General features: G+C 49.4%; 1 protein-coding gene across 1 annotated transcript in view; it reads left to right on the top strand.

Annotated features, from left to right (window-relative positions):
• Nucleotides 1-20,746, top strand: part of SNIP1 (Smad nuclear interacting protein 1) — a 106,999-nt gene that overhangs the window by 62,912 nt on the left and 23,341 nt on the right. The window contains exon 3 of the mRNA XM_069622648.1: nt 16,355-16,917. Coding sequence (XP_069478749.1) covers nt 16,355-16,917 — 563 coding nt within the window. The remainder of the gene's footprint in view (nt 1-16,354; nt 16,918-20,746) is intronic.

The raw sequence follows: 20,746 nt of genomic DNA, 5'->3' as shown, positions 1-20,746 counted from the left end.
ATTTAAACAATATATATATTTCTGAGGCTTGTGGAATCTGCTTAGATCACATGCTGTGCATAGGCCGACATCTAGTGGAAGCTGCAGAGTATTACAGTTTGTTTTTCGAAACTCGAAAATGGGCGTCGACACAGGCGTGCCAGTAATACTATCCCTAGTGTGACGTCCACTGTACCCAAGATCCCTCACGCGTCTAGGATCCTCAGATTGTTTTTTTCCGCCATACTGGTCGGAAGCATCTTGCGGAGTTCCCTGGCCTTAGCCATACTTTTGCTGTTATTGTAATTTGAATTCTTATTCATTCCCTTCCCCACCCCAACGTCGACCCTCGACCTCGACGACGGCTGGAGAAGTCATCGACCGTCGACTGCTGCACGACGGATCTGGGCCTCGGAAGGCCGCTGGCCTCGGCCCGGGCCTAGTAGGCCGCTGGCCTCGGCCCTTGCAAGTAGGGAGAGTGGGGGGTGGTACATACTCTTCACTCTTGATATATAGTTACATCATTATATATATTCCTACACTTAGCAGCCCGCTGCCTTAAGGTGCGTATGGAGGGTACCCCTTTTCAATTCTGCCCCAAGTGCAACCGCAAATACCCTTGGGTCGACAGGCACGCCACGTGCAATCTCTGCTTGCCGAGGGATCACCCCGAAGCGAACTGCAGAGCGTGTAGTAGGTTTAAACCTAAAACACTGAAGGACCGTTCGACAAAGCGTTGGGCCCACCACGCCAGGCAGGAGGCCATGGCAGCGGAGGGCGCCTTCAGCGATGGCAGCGACGCCGTACTTTCGGACGGCGAGGGCATTACGGCGTCGAAAGACAGCCGGCGAGCACAGGTCCCCGACCTCGGAAGGTCGTCCGGCAGGGCGGCTATGGGGAAGACCCCCGGCGACGCAAGCGCTACACACCTAACACACACTAAACACACTAAGACCAACCGGACCTCGACGACGTCGACTTCTCGGAAAGAGGCACAAAAAGAACGGTCCGACTTGGTGTCCTCTGGGCGCTCTCGATCAAGATCGCCTCACGACGCAAGGCAATCATCCACTCTTGCCAAGAGTGCCTCGCTACACACATTAACAGAAGTTCGATCGTCGGGAGACGAAGACGACTTCCACCCCCAGGCCGCGCTCCAAGATACCGAGGCCGCGGTTAACACCAGTGAGGCCCCACGCTCGAAACACACAGATAGCTCTCCAGACCCTCGGCGCCAGGCGTCGAAAGTCTCGGGGGCCTCCAAGGGACAGGGAAAACATTTTTCCACGCGCGGGGAGGGGGGAAAACAGCGGAAAGCACAGCCTTCCACTCCTGTAAAGCCATCCTCCCACCCTAGGCAGACAAGCAAACACAAGTCTACCCTTGAAAAGTCCCATAAATCTCCTACTAAATCACCTACTAAAGTTATACCCTGTTCCAGGGAATGGTCCAGTGAAGACATAGACAGGGTTATGTCTAGGATGTCTTCCTTGGCTGATTTTTATGATAAGAACCCAGAACATTTTCTTTCATATAACCCTCAAGGGGCCACACCCTCAGGCTCCTCCGATCCTATCCCTCTGAGTAAAAAACCCCGGTTCGAAAGACCTGAACCCTTCGAGGTGCAGCCTTACTCCACTCCATATTCTACTCCACACCCCAGTTATCAGGGACAAGTTTTCCCTGAAGAGGACCTGGAGTTTGAAATTACAGAAGAACAAACCGGGGCGGATTACTATGCAGATGATGAGGATCTGGAGGAGGAAGAAGATGAGCAGGAAATTTACAGAGTAGATTCCCCAGTACAAAGCGAAGCCCCAGTTACTGACTCTCCAGTTGATAACCAGCCCCTCCTTAACGAAGTTCTCGCTCGCGCAGCGGAACATTTCCACATCGACACCCACGGTGTACAGGAGGAAAGGGACTTCGCGGAGGAGTTTGTAGGAGAGAGGAGACCGGTCGCTCAGACATCCCTATCCTCAAATCCATCCAACGAAGAATAGATCCTTCCCTGGTGAATCCTAACCTCACCAGAGCCGTCAACCCCAGAATTGAAAAGATTTTCAGGGCAGCCCAGTCTGACCCTCTGTACATAAGGGGACATCTTAAACCAGATTCCCTAGTGGTTACCAACACTAGAAAAAGGGCTGGCACACCCTTATCTGCATCAGAAGCTCCTCCCGACAAGGAGAGCAAGAAACTTTACGGGTTTGGCAGGAAGGTAGCCTCAACGTCCGCCTACCAAGCAAGGATTGCGAATTCCACCACCCTGTTGGCCAGTTACAACTGCCATCAATGGGAAGAAGTCGCGGCGCTCATTGCCTCTGCTCCAGAACCGTTAAAGGGCCAGCTGGCTCGGATCTCGGCAGAGGGGAGAGCCGTGTCTGGTTGCATTTTAAAAGCAACTTTCGACGCCGCTGACAACGCAGGGAGATTGATAGCAGAGGGTACTGTTATCAAGAGACATGCGTGGTTACGGCAGTCGGGATTCAAGACAGAAACCCAGGCTTCCTTAATAGACAAGCCAGTGGAACCCGACCTATTGTTTGGGAAAGCGGTCGAGGACGCACTTAAAAATGCCAAGGATGAATATGAGACTCTCAAATCCCTTGGCCAGCTTACCAACAAACCCCCTAACCAGAGGGGGAATAATAATTTTCGTCGCCCACGCGGCCAAAATTCACAAAGAGGCAACTATGCCCAGGGACAGGGTACACAATGGAATAACAACCAGCAGTCTACCCAAAGTTACGGCAGGGGTAACAAGAGAGGTTGTGGAAGAGGCAGAGGCAGCCCCAACAAGGGAGGTGGCACGCCTCCACCAAAGCAGTGACGCTCAGTTCAGGGTCCCTTCTCACGCAACCCCAGTAGGGGGACGCATTTCCACCTTCACCCAGGCTTGGGAAGGGATCACCTCAGACAGATGGGTGCTGTCAACAGTATCCACAGGATATTGTATAGAACTACTGCAGCGTCCCCGGAACCACCCTCCACGACAAAGAATACACTCCCTAGAACATCAGAAGATCCTTCTAGAGGAGATCGCCATTCTGCTAGAAAAGGACGCGATAGAACTCGTCCCAGGACACCAGGTAAACAAGGGTATCTATTCAACTTACTTCCTTGTGCCAAAGAAAGATTTGACAATGCGCCCAGTATTGGACTTACGGCCTGCCAACAAGTATGTCAAGCCCCAAAAATTCCGTATGACCACGCTACAAGAGGTAATCCCACTCCTAAAAAAGGGGGATTACATGGCAACCTTAGATATGAAAGATGCCTATTTTCATATTTCCATGCTCCCGGCGCACAGGAAATACTTGCGCTTCAAGGTGGACAGTCGCCACTACCAATTCAAGGTACTGCCCTTCGGGATAGCTTCAGCACCAAGGGTATTCACCAAGGTACTGGCGGTGGCAGCTGCACACCTACGCAGGGAGGCAATCCCAGTGTACCCTTATCTGGACGACTGGCTCATAACAGGGGAAACCCCAGGAATTTGCAGGTCAAACATTCAGAGGACTATCGACCTCCTCCACGAATTAGGCTTCTCTATCAACGAGAAAAAGTCAAGTCTGGTGCCAAGCACCTCAAAACAGTTTCTAGGAGCTATCCTAGACACTCAGAAAGGATTGACCTTCCCTTCGGAAGAGAGAATTCGGAATATACTTCTGCAAATTCCTCATTTTCAGTCAGGTCAACAGATAACAGTACGCAAAGCTATGCGGTTACTGGGCATGATGGCGTCATGCATTTACCTGGTCCCTCACGCGCGTCTCCGCATGCGTCCCATGCAGGAATGGTTGGCGAAACAGTGGTCTCAGGCAAGTGGTCAGTGGGACGATCTAGTGGTCGTTTCGCCAACACTCGTACAGAGCCTACACTGATGGACAAGAGAGAATCTCGCAAAGGGGAAACCCTTTTACGATCCCGAAGTACAGGCAGTGGTGACTACAGATGCATGCCTGACTGGGCTCCACCACACAGCTCAGGGTCTCTGGTCTCACTCAGTAGCCAAGAACCACATCAATCTGCTAGAGCTTCTGGCAGTATTCTGAGCGCTAAAGGCGTTCGAGCCCCATCTACTGAACTTTTCGGTGCAGATCAGGACGGACAGCACGACAGCCATGTTCTATCTGAACAAGCAAGGGGGGACTCGTTCGCCAAATCTGTCCAAGCTTGCCCAGAAAATCTGGATATGGGCACTCAGACGGAACATCTTCCTGTCATCGCAACATGTTCCAGGGGAGCTCAATTCCCTAGCGGATGCTCTAAGCAGAGACTCCCTCCCAGAAGAACATGAATGGGTCCTTCACAGAGACGTAGTAGAAGATCTCTTCTCTCAGTGGGGTTTCCCCACTATAGACCTATTCGCCACAAGCGAAAACAAACAATGCCCAGGATTTGCATCCAGGTTCCCCCAACCGGACTCCCAAGGGAATGCCCTGTGGATGAACTGGTCAGGGATGTTTGCGTACGCTTTTCCACCAACTCCTCTCATCAGGAAGGTGGTGTACAAGATGAACAAGGAATCGATGACGCTCATCCTAGTTGCTCCCATGTGGGCGAGACAACCATGGTTTCCACACCTACGCAGGATGGCGGTGTGCGAGCCCATCAGACTCCCAGCCTGGTACAACCTACTGTCCCAGCAACGAGGTCAAACAGTGCATCAGGAACCCAACTCTATGAACCTAGCAGCATGGCTCCTGAAGTCAGAGTTTGGACATCTCAAATTACCACAGAGGTGTATGGACATTCTAAAAGAGTCCAGGAAACCAAATACAAGGCACTGTTACTTTGATAAGTGGAAAAGATTCGTTATCTGGTGCCAGAATAAACAAATCAACCCGGTTGATTGCACTCCTTCCAACGTTGTAACATACATGCTCCACCTGCTGGATGCAGGGTTGGTTTTTAAATCTCTGAAAGTACACCTGGCAGCCCTCTCGGCTTACACCACATCCCATAACAAGGTCTCGTGGTGGAAAGTACCAGTGGTTAAAGCCTTCATGGAAGGAGTAAAGAGACTTCACCCTCCTATTTCGAACCCACCGCCAGGATGGGACCTCAACGTGGTGCTAGCTAAGCTCATGGGACCCCCCCTTCGAACCCATGCATAAAAGTAGTCTCAAACACCTGACTTATAAAACGGCCTTCTTAGTAGCCATTACCTCCATAAGAAGGGTCAGTGAAATTCAGGCTCCGTCAGTGCAGGATCCTTTCTTTACTATCCACAAGGACAAACTGGTTTTACGCACACACCCTAGGTTCTCACCTAAATTCATTTCCAAGTTCCATGTAAACCAGTCCATCGAGCTTCCGGCTTTCTTCCAAAACCCGCAAAGCTCGGCTGAGGTGAAACTACACACCCTAGATGTGCGTAGGGCGGTCCTATACTATGTAAATAAAACCAGACCGCTAAGGAAAACAGATCAACTGTTTGTCTCCGTAGCTACAGGCAGAGAGGGGGATCGCGTCTCTAAGGGCGCTATCTCGAAGTGGATTATCAACTGTATACAGCTGTGTTACTCTCTTTCTGAAAAGACTCTGCCTTTTACGCCAAGGGCCCACTCTACTAGAGGCATTGGTGCCACTCTGGCTTTCATTGCAAATGTTCCCCTCGACACCATTTGCAAAGCAGCTACTTGGAGCTCTATTCACACTTTTACTCAGCATTACTGCATTGACACTCATTCCAAGACAGATACACAAGTGGGACAAGCGGTTCTAAGACACCTGTTTGCTCATGACCCTTCTCACATCCCACCTCCTTCTTCTGGTACTGCTCGCTAATCTATGCACAGCATGTGATCTAAGCAGATTCCACAAGCCTCAGAAGGGATACATTACTCACCGTAATCGTATTTCGAGGGGATTGGGTCCTCCGACGTATTCCATATCTATGACATGTAATCACCACAGCTGTGCTGCTTCGGAAACTTTTCCGGCGTCTGCGTCCTGCGTCGATGACGTCGATGCGCCGCCGTCGAGGACCTCCTCCAACGTCATCCGATGTGATAAGTAGGACGCACGACGCCCGTAGCCTCAGTTCCGTTTTTTCCGCGAACGTGTTGCTTCGTGTTTCTCGGTTCTAGCCTCGACTCTTTGGAGTTCTGTTCTTTCTGGTTCTTCGAACCTGTTCGTTTGTTATCCTTCGACGATGTCTTCCACTTCGTCTGCAACCCCGCGTCCGGGCTTCAAGAAGTGCGGGGAGTGTGGGTCCAAGATGTCGGTGACTGACTCGCACGACGCCTGCCTCTGGTGCCTCGGGGAGGCCCACGACACGGATGACTGTATCGACTGCCAGTCGCTTACGTCCAAGGCCTTACGCGAACGTAAGAAGAAATTGTCGGTAGGTCGGGTGTCCAAGCCCCGGAAGTCGAAGTCGGCGGGGCTTGGGGTGACTCTCCGCGTCATCGTCGGAAGTCTCGTCGGTCTTCTAGGAGTCGGTCTCGCCACTCCTCGGCCACTCCTCGGCCTCTTCGAGGCATTCTCGGAAGCGCCGACACCGGTCGCCTTCCAGGTCCTCTTCCGAGGACTCTGCCCGGCACGTCGGTTATCCCACCAGCCGTGCGACGCCGGAGGAATGGGCTTCCTTCGGGAAGAAAATGTTGGCGATTCTTGAGTCGCAGGGTACTCAGCCGTCCGCGCACCCGCGTGGGGTCGGCCGTGAGAGGTCGAGAGTCACCGCTCGCAAGAGTGGTCGGCACGAGTCACGGGAGAGGTCCCGTTCGGACAAGGAGGCTCGTTCTCGACGTACCCGTTCCAGGTCCCGGTCCTCGACGCGCTCGAGACCGTGTGTACCTGTGAAGTCTTCGAGGAAGACATCGACGTCGAGGGCGTCGACAGGCTTTCTCGAGGCTTCGGCTTCGAGGAAGTCGTCGTCGTCGACGACGCCGTCGACGATCCGGTCGTCGAGGGACACGCTCGGGGCTCCGGCTTCGAGGGCTGTGTCGACGCCGCCGATACTGGAGGCGCTGCATCTGACGTCGACGCCGATTTCGTCGACGCCGATTTCCTCGACGTCGACGCCGGTTTCCTCGACGTCAACGCCGATCCTCTCGGCGCCGTTGCCGGTTTTCTCGACGTCGGCGCCGATTCGCTCGACGCCATCGACGCCTTTCGTGTCGGAGGTGCCCCGTGTCACGGGTGAACCCCCTAGGAAGGCTCTGGTTAAGAGCAAGCACTCTCGGGTGCCTTCTTTTCGCCAACTGGATTATATTTCAGAGGCGGATGAAGATTCTGATGGCCTGGTGCCTAGTCAGGTGCCGGATGATCTTGTCTCGGGCCACAGTCAGTTTGCCGATTTGAGGCAGTCACTGCATGATGCCAGTGGACTGGACACCTCTCCGGAGGTGGAATTTTGTCGACCTGAGCCTGGTTCCCATGCCGATTCCTCCTACCGGCGCCTTATGGCTAGGGTTTCTGAGTATCTGGGATGGTCTGCTCCCCCAGGGGAGTTTGTGCAGGATGATCTGACGGACATCCTTGATGTTGGTTCCCCAACTGACCCGGTACTGCCGTTCCATATGGCTTTACAGAGAAGGGTGGCGGCGGCTTGGACTGCTCCGGAGAGTCTCCCGGCAGTGGGCAGATCCATGTCGCGAAAATACCGTCCAGCCAGTAGCGACCCCTGCTACTTGACCAGGCACCCCACTCCGGAGAGTTTGGTGGTGCAGGCGGCCACGGCAAAGCAGGCGTCGTACCCTACCATCCCTCCTGATAGGGACGACAAACGTTTTGATGGCTGGGCGAAGAAAGTGTTTTCTTCTGGTGGTATGGCGCTTCAGGCGGCCAACTCCATTTGTGCATTGTCACGTTTCACGCACACTCTGTGGAACTGTGTTGCGTTAGCGGCTGTCCGTATTCCCGAAGGGGACGAACGGGATGGTTTCCTTGCTATGGTCCAGGATGGTAAGGATGCCATGTGAGTCCGTTCAGTCGGGTTTGGACTTAGCTGAATGCGTCAGTAGGTCCATGGCGGCGAGCACCGTGATACGCAGGTTTGCGTGGTTGCGGAAGTCGGGGTTTGCTCCTGATGTGCAGTCCCGGCTCCTCAACATGCCCTTTGATGGTGAGCACCTTTTTTGGCAGCAAGGCTGACGAGAGCCTTGAGAGGTTGCAGACCTCCAAAGCTGCAGCGAAGTCGTTGGGCGCTGCAGTTCGCCAACCTCCGCCTTTTCGTCCTAGGGGACAGCAGTGGAGGGGTGGTTCCTTTCGCTATTACTCATCCTTCAGTAGAGCGAGAGGAGCTGGCAGTCAAAGAGGCCAACGCAGGGGTACCAGAGGTGGACGACAGGGTACCCGTGGTGCCAAGGCCGCTCGGGCAGTTGCCTCTTTGCCCTCAGGTAACGCCGCAGCCGCTCCTGCTCAGTCATGAGGCCATGTCCCATGGTTCGCCGGTTGGGGGAAGGCTGGCGCAGCATCTTGTAGAGTGGCATGCCATTACTTCAGATGTGTGGGTTCTGGAGATCATAACCCACGGCTACTGTCTTCCTTTCCGGCACAGGCCTCGCGACAATCCACCGGGGAACCTCTCTTTACAGAGTCCGGATCCGCTCCTTGCGCAGGAAATTCAAGCCCTGCTGGAGAAAGGCGCCATAGAACTGGTGCCTGTAGCGGAGAGGAACAAGGGATGGTACTCCCCTTATTTTTTGATTTCCAAGAAAGACGGAGGATTGAGACCCATCATGGACTTGCGCGGTTTGAACAAACTCCTCAGGAAGGACAAGTTCAAGATGGTCACTCTCTCTCAAGTCCTCCAGGCCCTTCAGCTTCAGGACTGGTTGGTGTCACTCGACCTCAAGGATGCTTACTTCCATGTGCCGATCCATCCCAAGCACAAGAAGTACCTGAGGTTCGCGGTTGGCGACTCGCACTTTCAGTTTCGGGTCCTGCCGTTCGGATTGACCTCCGCCCCGAGGGTTTTCACCAAGCTCATGGTGGTGGTGGCAGCGCATCTCAGGCAAGGGGGGATTCACGTCTACCCCTACCTGGACGATTGGTTGATCAGGGGGAGCTCTCCCGAGCAGGTCCTGGATCATCTATCCGTCACCTGCCACTCCCTTCACAGGCTGGGCTTCTCCCTCAATTTAAAGAAGTCCCATTTGACGCCAACACAGCGGCTCCAGTACATCGGAGCAGTGCTCGACACTTCCCTGGGGCAGTGTTTTCCTCCCCAGGTGAGGGCTCTTCACATTCAGCAGATGGTGCACAAGTTTCAGCATGCCCAGACGCTCCCAGCGTTCGAGTTCTTGAGGTTGCTCGGCCTCATGGCATCCTGCATTCTTCTGGTGCCAGAGGCTCGCCTGCGGATGAGATCTTTGCAGTGGGCACTCAAGACGCAATGGTCGCAGTCCTCCGGCAGGATGTCGGACCCGATTCAGGTGCCGCCCTCGGTCGCCCGGGACCTTCTGTGGTGGGCCGTCGACGGCAACTTGATGAGGGGGGCTCCATTTTGGCTACCCTGGCCGGAGGTGACGATCGTGACGGATGCATCCCTCACGGGATGGGGAGCTCATGCCAACGGGCTGACAGTCAGCGGTCGTTGGTCTCCGTCGGAGTCCAGACTCCATATCAATCTGTTGGAGCTGAGGGCCGTCAGGCTAGCCCTGAAGGCTTTTCTGCCGACTGTGCGAGGAAAGAATGTCCTGATCCTGACGGACAACACGGTGGCTCGAGTTCTGGGCCATCCAGCAGGAAGTTTCGATCTCGGCAGTTCATCTGGCCGGAGAGGAAAACGTGACGGCGGACGCTCTGAGCAGGCAGAGCGCGATCTCTCACGAGTGGGAGTTGGCTCAGGAGATTCTCCTGGAGATCTTCGGCCTTTGGGGGACCCCTCAAGTGGATCTCTTCGCCTCCAGTGTCAACCGGAAGTGCGCAAGGTTTTGCTCGCGGGAATTTCCTCCAAAAGGAGCCTTAGGAGACGCGTTCGTGGTGGAGTGGTCATTCCCGCTGCTGTACGAGTTTCCTCCAGTCCCCGTCATCCCGCAAGTGCTGCGGAGGTTACGGAAGTTCGGTTCCCGGATGATCCTCATTGCTCCGGCGTGGGCTCGGAGGACGTGGTACCCGGACCTTCTAGACTTGTCCATCTGCCCTCCACGTCGTCTTCCCTACCGAGACGATCTGCTCTCACGGGAGGGGGGTCAGGTTCTCCATCCAGAGGTCAGGTCCCTCAACCTTCACGCTTGGCTTCTGAAAGGTTGAGGTATCGGGATTGGGACCTCCCTGAAGACGTGATGGAGGTGTTGCTTTCGGCCCGTAGGCCGGCAACAAAGTCTCTGTGCCGTTGGCGTAAGTTCTGCGACTGGTGCAGAGTTCAGAATGTGGATCCTTTTGCTTGCGACATCCCCATGGTTCTGTCCTTTTTGCTTTCTTTGGCCCACAGGGGCTTGCAAGTGGGTACTATTAAAGGTTACCTGGCGGCGCTGTCTATCTTTAAGCGCTCATCTGAAGAATGTTCTTACTTTAGAATCCCTTTAATTTCACAGTTTCTCAAAGGGCTCACTAATGTGTTCCCTCCGGCTCCTTTCCTGGTGCCCGGTTGGGATTTAAACCTTGTACTTCGGTTCCTTATGGGTGCTCCGTTTGTGCCTTTACATTCTTGCCCTTTGAGGCTGTTCACTTTGAAAACTGTTTTTAGTTGCGGTTACTTCCGCTCGCAGAGTGAGTGAGTTACAGGCACTTTCAGTTAAGCCACCCTTCACTGTATTTCACAAGGACAGGGTTGTCCTTCGTGTTCGTCCTTCTTTTCTTCCGAAGGTAGTGTCAGAATTTCATTTGGCCCAGAAGGTTGTTCTTCCGGCTTTCTATCCTCCTCCGCATCCTGGTAAGGAAGAGGAGAGGCTCCATAGGCTTGATCCTAGGAGAGCTTTAAGCTTTTATGTTTCTCGCATGTCCCGGGTCAGAGTGGACGATCAGCTCTTTATTGGTTACGCTGGAAAGCGTTTGGGGCAAGCTGTGACGAAACAGACTTTGTCCCGCTGGATTATTTTGGCCATCTCGGAGTGTTACCGCTTGGCGGGTAAGGACCCACCGGCTGGCTTGCGGGCCCATTCTACCAGGGGTGTGGCTGCATCTACTGCCCTGCAGAGGGGTGTTCCTATTCGCAACTTCTGCGATGCAGCCACCTGGGCTTCAGTACACACATTTGTACGGCATTATTCCCTCGATTCCATCCGAGGGCAGGATCTGGCATTTGGCAAGGCGGTCCTTTGCTCTGCTATTTGATTGGCTATTCTAAATTTTGTTTCTAAATTCTTTCCCTCCTCCTTGTTTTGGTACTGCTTTGGGAGTCTGTCATAGATATGGAATACGTCGGAGGACCCAATCCCCTCGAAGAACAAGTTACTTTCTTACCTGGTAACGTTCTTTCGATGGGATGGTCCGACGACGTATTCCATATCGCTCCCACCCTGCCTTCCCCGCTGCAGAATTTCTTTGGCGATTGCAGCTTACGTTCCGCAAGGCTTTGTGTCTGACTGGCAGTTGACTTAGGTCACACGTTCTGGGGGAAAAAACTACAACTGAGGCTACGGGCGTCGTGCGTCCTACTTATCACATCGGATGACGTCGGACATCGGAGGAGGTCCTCGACGGCGGCGCATCGACGTCATCGACGCAGGACGCAGACGCCGGAAAAGTTTCCGAAGCAGCACAGCTGTGGTGATTACATGTCATAGATATGGAATACGTCGTCGGACCATCCCATCGAAAGAACGTTATCAGGTAAGAAAGTAACTTGTTCTTCTGATGCTTGTATCTGCTTAGATTCACATGCGACCCACCCTTCCTCCCCTCCGAGAGAAGGCGCATGATTGCTTCCTCATGTCAGAAAAAATACAATCTGAGGATCCTAGACGCGTGAGGGATCTTGGGTACAGTGGACGTCACACTAGGGATAGTATTACTGGCACGCCTGTGTCGACGCCCATTTTCGAGTTTCGAAAAACAAACTGTAATACTCCGCAGCTTCCACTAGATGTCGGCCTATGCACAGCATGTGAATCTAAGCAGATACAAGCATCAGAAATACGATTACGGTGAGTAATGTATCCCATATCACACTTTATAATAAATTAATAATTGAATATCACACTGCACTAGCACACTTCTTTATAATCACTAAGGAGTTGACATGAAATGGATAAGGTAGCACACTGGTAAATAGGTACAGAAGTATAATGTGGTAGAGAATGCTTTATAGAGTTCAAATGGATGTAATGTTGAATGAAAATGCAATACAGAAAATACTCAATATGATTTCAACAAAACAATGTAATCACTTTTCTCTGGCAATCCCCTCCCCCCCCTTGATGCAATGCAAGGAAATGGAAGGAAGCACACAGTTCTCAGAAATGCAATCAACTGTAATTCAGTTCACCCCAGCAAGCTTAGACAACAGAAGTTTAAAACACAGCCCAAAATGCTTCTATATGTGCTGGCAATGGAGTGAAAAATATGCTAAAATGCTTTTAATTCCCTGTAGCGGTTCAGGGTGAGTGGTATCTAGTTAATATTAGTCCAGGCTCACTCTTGCAATGATTCAGGAATGATTAGCAGTTTAAACGAATTTCTGGCAAATGGAAGGCAAGCAGCAGCAGATTTTTACACGTGAAGAAATTTGCAAATTGCGGTAAAATTCGCGAATGCGCCGGGCGTTATTACAGAAGAACTTCAAGGACTATCACTATCGTATTGGGGTCCTAAGAAAGCCTAGGATCTCAGCTTCCAGAGGAAAGTTACTGCAAGTCTCCAAGACAAACGGTCGCGGAGATATGAGCGACTTAGTAAAGGTCGTTTTTCAGATTTGAAATTTTAAAGTTCAAAGTGGCAAGTGACAGTTTGCAACTAGAAATGACAGGTGACAGCTTTGCAAATGACAGGTGACAGTTAGGAGGCAGTTCTACTTAGATTAAATAGATTGAATTATATTATTTTAACTAAGAGATTGGTTCTGCACAGTTTTGCTAGGTACTCACACTATATTCTTGAATTAAATGGGCCTCGTCACGGATCTGGTCAGGTTTTGGACTGGACTCTGCACTTCACAGTGATCGGGGTCAGCTCTGCTCTCTCTCTCTGGGTACAGCACTGCTTCTGGATTCTGGAGATTGAGGGATTTGAAGTCTCTGTTTATCTTGGAGTCTAAGTGTTGGCTCTTTGAAGGTTGATCGAGGTAAGTATGGATTTTTCCGGCAGAGCTTCCAGCTGCAGATGGAAATGAAGGTCCCTATCTGTCCTGTCTGTCTGCTTTTATGTGTTTTGAGAGTGGGTGTGTATGCAGCATCACTAGACCCTACCCCTCTCCACTTGCCATTGGTCCAGCTTTCATTTCTCCCCTGATTGGGGGAGCTAAGTTGTGTCAGAGTGATGTCAGCCATTTATGATCTCTTGAAAAAAACTCCCCTGTCATCTGTGCACCCAAATCTATATATGATAAAAATACATATTTCACAGTTACACAGTTGTTTGAAATTACATACCCATGTCACATATCACATGAGGTATACTCTGTCCCAAATCTGCTGTTTCTAGGAGCTTGCATTCAGAAATGGCACATATTTCACTTTTTAACTGATTTTGCCATTTCTGACATTGACCCCACTTTACATACATGTGCGCAGGGAGTAGGGACATTAATTGATGAAGTTTCAGATTTTTAACATGCATACATTTAGAGTAATATCCACTTTTCCGCTAACACCCCCCCTGAACATACCACCGGTTCTAAAAACCTCTTAAATTGTGGGCAGAAAAATCACAAGAATTATGGTATCATTTATAACATTTTCACATGTCCGCTCTATGAATGATCCATCTTTTTAAAGTTATGTTCTGGCTCCAAAGGGGTGTGGTTTCCCAGGTCACATGGTGGAAATACTGGTTTTTCCAGTTCTGCCAAGCCAGCTTGCTCTCACAGGCAGTGCCCCTCCCCTTTCCTTCAGGAGGAAGCCACTTTTTACGACCATTTACGACGCCCGCCATAAACCATCTGCCTGGGTGAAGACAGGGCTTTGTTCAATTTCCTGCAGAGCCCAGGTAATTCAATCAGGGAAGTGTCATATCCCTTTTGGTGGGAGCAGCAAAAGGGCAGCTAGGCCTGGGAACACAGCTGTGACTTAAGTTTCACTCCTGATGGGGGTAGTTGCCAGGCAAAATTCAGTTCCTTAAGCCAGTTTTTAGCTACATGTCATTTCTGTTCCCCATTTTCTGCATTCAAATAAACTAAACATTTTACATATGCAGCTAGAATGCTGATTCTAAGTTTAAAACTATGACATTTAAACAATTGCAACCTATGTGACACTCAAACATAGGTCACTCAGTTAATTTAAACATTTTCAATTTTGGTGGTTTTAAATCCAGTTTCAGTTAGGCTTAAGCTGCTGACATGCACAGCTTAGCCACTTTTTGTTATAAACCTTCCAAGTCACTTCAGAATATCACTTTACATTGTATCTTCCTCTCAGTAAGTCTTTCTTTGGCCTGTTTTGGGTTCATTCAGTTTTACACAAAAAAGTCTGGTGGTTTTAAAACGCCGGCTTTTGGATAGTGGTGAGTACTGGTACTGCACCCATTTTTGGGATTTAAGAAATGAATTCCCCACAATTCTAGGTTGCATTTGGCAATCAGCATTGCCATTCCCAATGGTTTCAGACTACTGTGCGGGTAGTCCAATGGTGGTTTTAGGCAGTGCCCTTCTGTGCCCATAACATCGGCAAAAATGGGTGGCAGCCTATTCTTCATGCACTTCCCTGGGCATTTCCTGGGAAGCTCTGGCCATCATGATGTTTTCAATACTGCAGTTTTTTTAGGTAGGGCTCGGATGCATGGGTAAAAACATCCCACAAGTTGTACTGAACGTGTGGTGTTTGACTTAAATATGCTGTCACCTAAAGCAATGCATTTATTAGTGCTTTGGCTGATGAGATATTTGCGCGAACAGTAACATCCCGGGGCGGGGTAGGTGGGGCGGGGTAGGTGGGGGGGGGTGGTACGAGAGGGTGGGGGGCGGAGATCTGCACCAGGGATAGTACTGTTATTGCAGTGCAATCCCAGCACAGATAGCTCCTGCACCATGTTGGCCAGCACCAACAGGGTGCTCCTGAATGACGGCTGCGCCAAATTGGCTGCACCAAAACGCAGCGTACCATGCTGCAGTTGTGCAAGCATACGTGTCTGCTTTGGTATCTTCCACACAGGACGGCAGAATTGTGTACGCCCTCCAGTTTAACTTAAAAGTGATGCCGGGAGTTTTTCTGTGCATTTCGTTTATTGCTACCAGACTTTCCTCTTATGGGGTTTTCTCATATTACCAAGGCTGGTAATGATGATGCTATTTATGTAGCGCCTTTATCCAAAACGCTTTACAGAGCACATATTTACATACAATATCACCCAACCGAAATTGGTACTCATTTATCGACCTCGGAACGATGAAAGGCTGAGTTTGCCTTGCTGTGGTTCAAACCTGCAGATCACGCTCAGATCGAATGCAGCGAGCGCTCAACCCGCTGAGCTATCTTATCGGCATGCACACCTAATGGGCACACCTTCTACCAAAATCTGTATATAACATGTAAGTAAGTTTCTCGTTACTTTGCGAGTAATGCACAAAAGCAAAACGAGTGGACCAGATATACATTTATTGTATTTGTTGACCATGCCCAAACACTTGTATCACGGTGCTGACACACCAACAAAAAGGTACGCCTGATAGTAAATGCTGTGGAATAGTCAGACAGTGGGGATACCTCAATTCCAGGTTAGTCATGTCTGTCGAACAGCGATCTTTTTAAAGTCTCCTTAGAATGTTTTCTTTTAATTGCTCATGTATTGATCAGTTCTGACATACACAAGTATATTTGTGACCTCTGGCTTCTAAAGATCTGCTCTGGTAATGTAGAATAGGAATTTTAGTGTGCCCAAACATGATGCAAGCGTCCCTTACGCAAAGTTTACAAGAAATAGCTGTGGTTGAGTATGTTGCCTGTACTTGGTATCCTTTGTGAAAAACACTGTAATGTCAACTGCTTTGAGTTTCTATTTTTGGTTGTCTACAACTGTCCATGTATTTTCTACTGTGCCAAATCGCTACAGTGGGAGCGCTTATGCTTGACAACAGGTTTGTCTCTGCCGTGGTGTCTGTGTCCGTTTAGTGCTGCAAATAGTTAATTTGAAGTTCATATGGCATCTTATTTCTTTTTTTTTTTTCTCCCATTGACATCTTTTGTTATCCTATGATTTTTCTGGAATGGTTTTGTCGGGACTGGGGGTCAGCATTGTACTGTCTCGAGAGATCTCTCCATGTTCATAGTGAAATTTGGGATTTGTTATTGGTATGCTTCATGATAATTGATTTCATTTGCAGGAGAGGAACGATTACCACAGAGCTCAAGAAGACAGACCACACAGGGACCGCTTTGAGCAAGAACACAGACACCACCGACATAGAGACCAGCCCCACAGAGATCGAAATCCCAACCATTGGCCTGAAGATAGAGACGACGACCGAGACGGCCAGAACTTACGTCAGCAACGTGCAGATCGTGAGTTCTACAATGAGAGGAGACGAGAGAATCGCCACAGGAAAGAGATTGTCAGCAATGATGCACACCAGGAAGCCGATCAGGCCGGAGAAGAAGGAAAGGACAAAGATGGCCAGAACAAAGAACAACCTAATTTCGGCCTGTCTGGTGCTCTACTGGAAGACGCAAACATGTTTCGAGGTGTAGTGATCAAGTACAGTGAGCCCCCGGAATCTCGCATTCCAAAGAAACGGTGGAGACTCTATCCTTTCAAGAATGATGACGTGTTACCAGTTATGTACATTCACAGACAAAGCGCTTATCTGTTAGGCAGGCACCGAAAAATTGCGGATATTCCCATCGATCATCCATCGTGCTCTAAGCAGCATGCTGTTTTGCAGTATCGGTAAGTGTTTTATAAGCATTACCCTTTTGACATCTAGGGTGGTGATGTAATGTTTTGTTTGAATGGTTAACAAAGGGCTATTCTGTCATTAGATGAGTTTGATGCTATTGTGAAACATTGTTTTCATACAGTAAAATACTTCGTGTTCAGAGAAGTCGAATGATTGTTGGTCGTGTAAACAAACTATGCTTCTTTGATATATTTTATTTGTCGCGCTCATACAAGTGTTTCTGAGCGCATCCAGGCAAAAGGACTTTTTTGTGTAAAACTGAAAAAGGGACTTTTTTGTGTAAAACTGAATGAACCCAAGAATTTAAGAAATCTCAAGTGCGTGGAAAGGGGGGAAAGTGCACGGAAGGGGGAGTGGAAGAGTGCAGAGCAGAGGAGAGAAAACAATGAACATTAAATAAAAAAATAAATGGGGGCGATAACCCGTGGTGGTGCAGTCAGCAAGTGACAAGTTAGTCAGATAGGGTTTATCTGATAAGTGCAGAAAAAAGTGGGAGGGTGAACTGTATGGGTACAGATACAGAACCGTAGTGCAGACGGTGGCCTGGAGGCAGTGCAGGAGGCTGACTGGGTGAACAGGTACCTGGGCCTGAATGACAAGAGGGTGGCCAGGTGCACGATGCCAAGAGAAAAAACGGATCAACTGGGGTAAGGGGGGGCAAAGCCAGAGGCAAAGAGGATGGTCTTGAGATGCTTCCGGAACGGGAGATGGTTTTCCTTAATTTTCATGGTGGCTGGGAGGCTGTTCCAAAGGGAGGCACCAGCTGAAGACCAAGATCTACCCCCAGCTTGTTAGCAAAACGACTAACCCTCAGGAAGTTGGAAGTAGAGGAGCTAAGGGCTCGAGAGGGGAGGTATTTATGGAGGGATAGTTGATGGTATTTTGTTAATCCCATGGTGGCAGGGGCATGGAGGGGGTGTGTTTTAGTAAAGTGGCCCATTTACGTCATTTCAGGTAAACCACTTGAGATCCCTCGATCCATTGAAGTCTACGGTGATAATCCATTTTCGGGTTCTCCCCTTAAAGTATATGCATAGATTGAGGTGTGGGGGGGGGGGCACAGTGTATAGGTGTTTGAGCTCACCTGTTAGGAATGCCAGCTCTAAGTGTTCTCTCTGGCAGCGCTGGCGCAGAAGACCGGTTTATGGGCTACTGACCTTCCCAAGATGGCTGTGTTTTGGTCCTCAATTCATCAACTCGGACAACATTCTAGTTGTAACATTAGAGGGCACTGTGCCTGTTGCTTCATTAAGCTTATAAGCAGTCTGTTGTAGGAAACCCGGCTTGTTGCTACGTGATCCTTTTCTTAGCAGAACGCTAGTTTTCCTATTTTGCTGGGTAAGCTACTGTTCTTATAAAATTCTTGTGGTTACTCTTTGTATACTGGCCCCACTCGCCTTTTCACTTCTAGTTCTCTGTGCATTATACTCTGTCCTCAGACTGCCTTCACTGCAGGCGTCCGCGTTCTTTCTGCTGCCGTTCACCTTGTCACTGTTTCCTAATTTCCGCCTTGCTGTACGTCGCGTGGGTACCTCCCAGATTGCCTCCTGCATGTTCAGAGCTACTGCATTACGTGCAGCCCTTCGCTATTGCGGGTCCTTGGCGGATACTATCCGAGGCGCAGTTTCAGCGTAGAACAATCCTTCAATTACATAGTTTTCCCGTGTTGGGATTACAGATACTCGGCAGTGCTAATTCTTTCGATTTACGAACAACTCCTGTGCTGGCATTCCGGAAATTACTTTATTCTGCTGTTTATATCTTCTCTATTTGGACTCTGCCTACTGCCTTCTCTGGACACTTCCTATCTGGGTTGTACTCTCTTGCCTTCACTGGACTACTGAAATTTGGCCGCATCTACTATACCCGATAGTCGCTTGTTTTGTTCCTCCCCTCCCTTTCTGCACCCCTCTCCCTCACCTTTTGTTTTTCTCCGGCTCTACCAGAAATGTCGTCGGGCCTAGTACGGTAGTCGCCTGTCTGTTTCCATTTCCTTCCCACTCTCCCCCTCCCTTCCTTATCTGTCTTAGCTCTTGCACTATCTGAAATGTCGTCAGGCCGAGTACAATAGTTAATTTCACATCCTTACTGTTCTTGGCCTGTAAGAATGTGGTTGTATTTTCCCTTGTTCCCTCCCTTGCCTTGAAGCGCTTTGAAACACATTGTGTATAGACGCTATATAAATAAACGATCATATATCAATATGACATGACTTTGCCAGTGCAACACATGCCACCCACATTGTGTTGTAGTTTGAATTTAGTGGCAAAGCATCCACCTACTTCAATGATTCTCCCCTAGCATTCCTTCTGGTAATTTATCCTGCCCTCTATTAGAACAGATCAGACATTTTCTTCCTTGAAGATTCTTCCGTAATGTGTTGCTGGTTGTAAGGATAGCATTGAACATATAGAAAACATTTCTATGCACCCTACCCCCTTTCTCTAAAGCGTAGTTGGAAATTCACATTCCATGAGATTCTTTCCTCGTGCACCTGTCGAATTTAATAATTTTAATAATCATTTTTATCATACAATGTCCTATTCAATGCAGCAACCTTAAGTGATACCAAGCAACTACTGCTATGGTTTATTTCATGTAGATCATGTTTGTGAGAGATCTGTTTGTTATTCCTTCCCCTAAAGTGCTAGGGCAAGATATGCTACCCAATCGGTGGGGGTTAAAAGGCTGTTGGTCTACGTTACAGCAATTACCACTTGGCAGATACTGCAGCCAGTAGATGACGGTTAAGTCTTCTAGTGTTAACCAGTATGCTGAAGCCAATGTTCTGGACCTTCCTTTTGATCGGGGTGGTTTCTCTTCTCGGTTGTGGGAAAGCATGCCTTGCCAGTCTCAACCTGCTGTCTTTCCATGGCAGTTAGGTAAACACTCTTGCAAACCGCATACAAGTCAAACTGTTGGCAGGAATACTTTCCTGTATTTATCAGCCACTACGTGCCACTCGCCTATGCTTGTGTGGTGTCTAAAGTGGCTATAGTGTCTTCCAAGGTCCTTATTTACAAGCAGTTCAAAACCACCACGAGGGCATATTTTATTTTTCATGACATTAGCATAAGTGCATGTCGCTTGTTTCAGACAATTCCATGCAACATTGGTTCAATACCCTGGTCAGACCTACTGAAGGCTTCATCCTCCCGAGGTTGGATTAATCAGTGCTTAAAAGCTGAAAGAATCCATTATGAAGAGCTGTATAAATCACCAAATTATTGCACAGAAATCCTGACAATTTACTTGATGAACATACCAATCTACATAGCCCTTATTTTTCCTTGTGTGTGAAATTCTTTTCTGAGAAGCACATTACTTGTGCACGACTGCGCCAGTCTGTCACCGATACTGTCACCAGTATCACCTATGCTATCAAACCTCTCTGAAGGATAAACTCTCAAACTAGTACAGTAGAATGGAATCCTTGTTGGATACTGAATCATAGGGTAACTGTCACCTAAGAATTGCTCACAGACGAGATGCCGGTGGCACTCCTAAAATGAATGTAGGTCCTTCCACTTTTTCTTCTGAGAGACATCCCCCTGAGCTGCTGGACCTCTTAATTTAGCTTATGGCACTTCAGCTGTGTTTACTGGAACCAGAGACAGAATGCTTGAGATGTGGCATACATCAGAAGTTGCAGACTGCATTCTGATTGATGGTAACCTGGTCTTAACTGTTGTGCATGCAAATTGGTGCTGTGCACCGGCATCCAACCACATCATCCATAATTGGGTGCAAAATGTGCTCTTGTCGCTAGCCTTTGGATAGTGATAGTTGACTCTTGGCGAGTATGAAATGGTGACGCTG

The sequence above is a fragment of the Ambystoma mexicanum genome, chromosome 11 (assembly GCF_040938575.1).
Source record: "Ambystoma mexicanum isolate Mex_15411 chromosome 11, UKY_AmexF1_1, whole genome shotgun sequence".
Lineage (NCBI taxonomy): Eukaryota > Metazoa > Chordata > Amphibia > Caudata > Ambystomatidae > Ambystoma > Ambystoma mexicanum.
This window is presented reverse-complemented; position numbering and strand designations above follow the sequence as displayed.